General features: G+C 36.0%; 1 protein-coding gene across 1 annotated transcript; it reads left to right on the forward strand.

The window, feature by feature from the left end:
• Positions 1-4,463: 4,463 nt before the first annotated feature.
• Positions 4,464-6,271, forward strand: LOC129952815 (uncharacterized). Its single transcript, XM_056065696.1, has 2 exons — positions 4,464-4,800; positions 4,874-6,271. Exons 1-2 carry the CDS (start codon positions 4,464-4,466, stop codon positions 6,199-6,201), a joined length of 1,665 nt encoding a protein of 554 aa, XP_055921671.1. The 3' UTR covers positions 6,202-6,271.
• Positions 6,272-6,875: the final 604 nt, after the last annotated feature.

Here is a 6,875-nt window from a genome sequence, read left to right on the forward strand (position 1 = left end):
CTTTATCCTTTCATAAATCGAAGATCCAAACTAAGTATTGAAAATAAAATACTTATATTTAAATCCATATTTCAAGCAATTATATTTAATGGTTCTCCAGTTTGGGATAAATGTGCAAAAACACATATCAAAAAATTGCAAATAGCTCAAAACAAAATGTTTAAACTTAAAATCAATTTAATTGGGAATGGACAATGAGATGATATCAAAGAATGAAAACACAGGTAATTAAGCACTTTATGAGCCATTACAAACTAACTAATAGCACTTTTGAAAATGTTCTTAACACCTAAATGCACGCAATACTTTTTGGTGATTTATTTCATGTTCGGTCGGTTCCGTGAACAAAATAGAAATAACATCGATTATTGTTAAAAACAATGAGTATACTTTTACGTACATTCACTCCGATAGTTTGCCAATATTTTCCTTGAAGTAAGAGATCTGAGCGGCGCACGGCGTGAGATAATATGGCTACTGAATTTCTCATAAAGAGAGCCATTATTTCGTTTACTGTGTAGCACCTGTGAACAACCTCCATATCTCTGACTTTTGAAGGCTGTTAGTGTAGCCATCTTTGCTGATAGAATTTCCGGACTTGGCGGCTTTAATGACCGTGTTCAAGTCCTTCTTTTAGACACCTGAAAACTTAAATGATTGCGCAAGACTAACATAAGGCGAATCGATTCTGAGGGAATCCCATACTGACTTTTGTCCTCAATAAGAATCTGGTGATATTGGGGCAGGCTACACACTATATGGAGTCGTTCTAGGCTTGGAGTGCACGCTCAGCTCTATGCTTCCCCGTTATATTTAAAAGGTGTGTGTTAAGCTGAAGTTGTTAGGCCTTGGATCTTAAGAATGTCACATAAAAATTTCATTCGTGTTGCTTAACTTCACCGAAAGATCACAAAAAAATCACAGTTCGACGATGCAAGGGAATAACGCGAGCCCCCGAATTCAACATCGCTAGACTAAAGGTATCCACGACACGCCAACAATTCAAGGATCACCTAAACAGAATTGGAATGCTGTGGAAAATGTTTTCATTTCAGGTGCTGAGAGAAAGTAAGCCAAAACACCTGGCTTTCAGAAGAATCTTTGGCATGGGCTCGAATAACTTCTGTACAAGGGGAAGAAAGAAATGAGCTGGAATCCTCGTACCGCATAGAACAAAAGAAATTTACCGCAGTGTGCGCCGTGACAAGCGTAACTACATCAAAACATTGGCGCAAGAAGCAGAAGATGTTGCAAACAGATGTAACAGCAGGACCGTTTATAGAATAACCAAAGAGCTGACCAGTGCACACAGCTCAAAGCATCACCTGGTGAAAAAAGTAGACGGTGGTACTTTGCTAAGTTCGGTGGAGTGTTTTCAAACAACGTGTAGCCGATGCCTTTTGAAGCAAGAGCGGATCCAAACTTTTAGTCAGGGGGGGGGGGAGTTACACACCTAACATATAGATGAGTTTATACTCACCGCTCAAAATGTTCTTTAATGTTCTGTTTGAAGTTAACAAAAGTTAAATAACATAATGTGTATCTTAACCTTAGATATAAACATTTTAAGGGCTAAAGTGACAACTTAAGTTATTAAATTATTTTATAACGCTGTTGTCCAGCAAGATATAGTCTAACTATTTAATTTGGTCGACTCTCTATGAAAGCATTCTAAGACTCCAACAGTTTTCTAAATATGCAAAAAAAAAAGGAAAAAATTACACGTTTCAAAGCTGTTATAAAGGGTAATTTTCTAGCTGTTATCTTTTTTTTTTAATTTATTATCTACAACCAATATTACAGCTAACAGATATAATGACTCCAAGACCAATTAATACTTCAGTTTTAAATTTATTACGATTGAGATTAAAAAAGTCAATATTTGAAGACACTTCATTGATCTTGATAAAGTTTACCTCACGGAGTTCTAAGAAAAACTGAAAATAATGCGAAACAAGCACTACTTTTATACTCTTTTCAAAGGATGCATGGCTGTTTTTTCAATTGGCTTTGGATTGGATACGCCTCCTTCGTTCTTGTTGATTCTCATAATTGAGAGTGAGGTAGGAAATTTTGCGATAGCATTCATATAGGATTACAGTCAAAAAAAGTTGTTGACATAGGCGCCTGCCTATCGACTTTACATACCCTAAAAAAAGGAGTTTAAATCCTGAGATCCCGCGAAGCAGTCCAACCACTGGTACTGTTTTCAAACAAAATTTGTTCACTCAGATCAGAGTTTATTAAAAAATAATACTAATGCATGGAATTTCCAAGCAGATGTAGACTAAGATTGTGAGCAACGTTTCTTAAATACCTCCGCAGCTATTTTTTTCTTGACACCTTACACTAAAGTGTAGACTTAGGAATTTAGAAATATAATGAAATGCATTTTTTCAAACTGCTGCTGCTAACCTTGAAATGGTCGATCCTTCTGTGATAATCTACAAAGAAAGGTTCATTTGGTCATTGTCACATATCTATCCTAAGATTGCGTACAGCTTCAGGTCAAAGCTCTAATGGAATAACATCGCTAGACTAAATTATCCGTAACTACATCAACGCTTTGGCAAGAAGCAAAAGATGCTGCAAACAGGTGCGACAGCAGCACCGTTTTTAGAATAACCAAAGAGCTGACCGGTGCACACAGCTCAAAGCAACACCTGGTGAAAAAAGTAGTAGTTCTTCTTGACGTTGCCAAAATATTAGCAAAAATCATACTAGAACGCATCAGAGAACACTTTGACTTCGATATTGATCACATTAACACATTGATTTTGAAATTCGTAGCGGAGTCACACAGGACTGCATTCTGTCGACAATATGGTTTTTGCTGGTGATACGTGATGTACTACGCTCAGCTCTGTCAAGTTACGGAGGGATCCAATGGACTTTAACATCCTATTGAATAACGCGGACGATGTTTGCTTACTTATGTGTATAGGAAAAATTAGGTTTTCCTTCGGCTTTTTTGGTCACTTTGATCGTGGCAATGAAACAAGGTTGTAACATTAATTTGTCCCGACGTTTCGGCAGGGGTTGCTGCCTTCCTCAGGGGAACTTTATTAAACATGAAATATAAAACACATAGTACAATATTGTGTCATAGGATCATGGACCTCCATCAAACTACACCAAGTGTGGAGAGAGAAGCAGAAATCATGGGCCTCAAAGTTAATGTGAACCTCATCGGTAAAGCAAGAGCGGCGTTGTCGAAAATTATGAGGAATAACTCTATCAGCTTAAGAAGTAAGCTACGACTGTTTCGCACAAATGTTGAATCTGTACTTCTTTATAGTTGCAGCACATGGAATTATACTTCTACTATTACAAGGAAACTGCAAAACTTCGTGAATAGATGTCTTCGAAACATCTGGGATTTTCTGGCCAGACTGAATATCTAATTAGGTCAGAAACCTATAGACTCTATTATACGAAATCATAAGTGGCAATGAATTGGACATACGCTTCGAAAAGGTAACAACTGCTTTGTAGGCCAAGCAATGCAGTGGAATTCGCATTCGCAAGAAGGTCCTTCCTTCTGTTCAGCAGAAAAGCACATGGCAGAGGACAGTGGAGAAGGAATCAGCATCACTAGGCATGAGTTTGAGGGAGCTAAACCACATCTCCGGAAAGCGTAAACGATGGCGTGTAGGCGTTATATATATCTAATATTTCACGAAACTGTTTTAAGTTAACTTTGAATTCCGACATTAAGGAAACTCAAAATTTGGTAAACAAAAAATTAAAATTTTCCATTTAAAAAAATAACATTTTCCTTCTCCTAAACAATAAAATAAGCATTGATACAAAAATTGTAGTTTTAAATACTCTGGAAACTTTATAAATGCCGTGTTCAAATCTACCTTTATTATAAATCAGATATCAATAATTGATCACTTCATTATGTAAGCGAATCTATACAAATCAAGAACACTGAACAAAATGAATTTACTTCGCGATCTTGAACTAAATTATCTAAACGAATACAGGGAGTTTATTTATTCTGCAAATATATTTAAAAGCATTCAAAGGGACTTTTGTTAAGTTTTGATACGTTGATAGTACCCTCGGGCGATATGCAGGCCAAATATATTCCATAAGCATCGTTGAGACCTTTATTTTTAGAAGACAAACAGAATTTTCAATTCAGTTTCGGTCTTAATTTAGCCATTTCGTAGTCTGTTTCTGAAAAGCTTTACATTTTTTATTTGAATCATTTTTGTATGATCGTTAAATTAGTAAAAATAAAAAATAATAAAGCATAAAAGATCATAGCTTTGTCTTTGGGGGTTTTTCATTTTTATTGAAAAAACACCCTGTTAGTATAGTTACTGCTCGAATTATTTCATGTGCATTTTGTTCATCCATAAAATCGATTTTAGTGTTTAACGTCCATAAAATGATTTTCTTTAACTGGAAAAAGTTATAAAAACGTGAACTAATGTGTCACTTTCAGCAAAATGCAAAGTGTTGAATACGTTACATCTCAGAAAATCTGGAGAGCTCCAGAGTTCAAAACTGGAAGTTTCAGCCTTGGGGCGGTTATTTTGGAAAAACTCAAACACAGTGATCCGGAAAAAATATTAGAAGTTCATCACGAAAGTGGCACACATGTCACGGTGAAGGAGACCCGTGAGAAAACAATAACTGTCTCTCAAAATCTCTTAAATTTGGGTGTGAAAAAGAACGATAGAGTTGTGTTCTTCACAAACTTGAACTTAAAAATAACACCGCTTACGTTTGCCTGCTACACAATCGGTGCACCGGTGTGTTTCTTCGAAACCAATCTGGAACAAGGTTTGGTTTTATTCTAAAACACCAAAGTTCAGAAATGAGAATTTATAAATTTTTGTTAAATGCTTTATTTTAGAACACGTACCTGCCTATCTGAAAATGCTTGATCCTTCCGTGATCATCTACGAAGAAAGATTCAAATCCATGGTTACAGAAGGTTTGAAAAACCTTAATCTTTCGAATCTGCGACATGTGCTCACTTTGGACGGTGACCAAAATTCAGTTGATGAGTTATTTTTTGAACCAGTTGTTGATATTGAATCTTTCCAAGCTCCTGACTTAGGAGACCCAAGGTCTCTACCAGCAATCTTGGGGTTCACATCAGCAACTACTGGGCTACCAAAAATTATAATGAATTCCCACGCTATGGTCAGGCATAGTGCCTATAACTATTTCCAAGCGAAACCAAACATTGTGGTTATGGTTCTAAGTGCTGTCCGGTGGTGTTGTCAACAAACGGTTATGATTCAACCTGCCCTTCTTGGAGTTAAGCGAATTTACAGCTCTACAGCACCACTGCACATGACTGGTGAATTTATGAGAACAATCATTGACACGCATCAAGTCACGCATTATATCGACGTTCCAAGACTTATGAGAACTTTATACGAAGCAGTAGAACGATACAAAAAGAGAGACCCATCGACGCTTTCTACTCTAAAATTTGCTTGGATTGGTGGTGAAAGCGATGGAGGAGTATTGGAAGCCTATATTTCAAAAATAACGCCCCATTGTATGGTCGTAAGGTGTTATGGATTAACTGAAGTAGCTGGATCGTTTGCTACGTCGGAATTTGTCAGCAGCAAACAAAATGTGAACGGTGGTATTTTGAAAAATGGTTTCATGATAAAACTCATGGACAACGATGGAAACCCTCTTGGACCCAATCAAATTGGACGAGTTTGTGTTAAAATAGCAGCCCCCTTTTTGGGCTATCTTAAGAACGATTTTGCTAACAAGGAATCATTCATTGAAGGAGGTTGGCTTAATACAGGAGACATGGGAATAGTGTATTCGGATAAATTATTGAATATTTTCGTCAGAGAAAAATATGCTTTACGCTATTCTGACTGCAGCATATTTTTTCCAAATTCAGTTGAAGAAATTGTCAATAATTTTAATGGTGTTTATTCGTCTGCTCTGGTAGGAAACCCCAGTGCAGAGAATTTTAATAAATATTGTGGAACAATCTTTGTAGTTCTCGAAAGTGGAAGTCTAAATTCAGCAGTTTTTGAAAATCGTTTCAGATCTTATTTGAGGAAAGAAATAACCAAGGAACAACTTGAAGTAATTAAATATTTTAAAGTGATAGATGACCTTCCAAAAACTACTTGCTACAAAGTTGATAGGATGGCATTGAAAAGGATTGTTCAAGGAGGTTCTAAAATATATTGTCAAAAATAATTTGTCACCTCGAAAATTTTACGAATCAAAAATGATTTTATCTCCAAAACAATATTGTGCAACGCAAAATAACAAATTGACTGTTTTCTTATAAAAAATAAAAACCTAAACAAAAATATTAATAAAAGTTAGTAAAAATTGATTTTCAGTTTAAATATCTTTTCAACACTAAAAAAAAGAAAAAGAACAATATATGTCTTTATTCGTTGGCTGCTAAGCCAATAGAGACCCGTTTACAGATTGTCTATGCCACCTGTTTAACAAGTGACAGCTATATAAGCTGTGTTCATATTCTTGATAGCGGTGGGTATCTAACATCTCCCCTTTTTAAGATTTCTAAACTTATGTTAAGTTTGCGAATCCAAGTCTTTTTGGAGGAAACCGGTTTCGCACTGGACTTTGAGATTCATTAATGGTTGTTAGATCTTCTTCAGTATGTAAGGGTTGAAATGAAGGACTGCTCCTCTTGTCTTGATGTTTTCGCCTTGTTAACTCTAATGTTGTTGAAGGAGCAATGTTTGAGCTATCTTCTCCTAATAATGGGTTTTGTTAAGAAGCCTGCTTTTCACATTCCTGGAAATTAAAAAGAAAGTTAGAATTAGATTTCTCAAGTACCGAATGCCTAGGCTTAATTTGGTTCAAATGACGTCTCCAGGTTATTGTTCCTACTTCGA

The sequence above is a fragment of the Eupeodes corollae genome, chromosome 1 (genome assembly GCF_945859685.1).
Source record: "Eupeodes corollae chromosome 1, idEupCoro1.1, whole genome shotgun sequence".
Classification (NCBI taxonomy): domain Eukaryota; kingdom Metazoa; phylum Arthropoda; class Insecta; order Diptera; family Syrphidae; genus Eupeodes; species Eupeodes corollae.

What these genes read in the sequence shown, in the direction of transcription:
- LOC129952815 (XM_056065696.1), top strand. Translation starts at nt 4,464, where the DNA reads ATGCAAAGTGTTGAATACGTTACATCTCAGAAAATCTGGAGAGCTCCA. An exon ending in CGAAACCAATCTGGAACAAG is followed by an intron (nt 4,801 to 4,873) that starts GTTTGGTTTTAT and finishes GCTTTATTTTAG; the next exon opens with AACACGTACCTGCCTATCTG.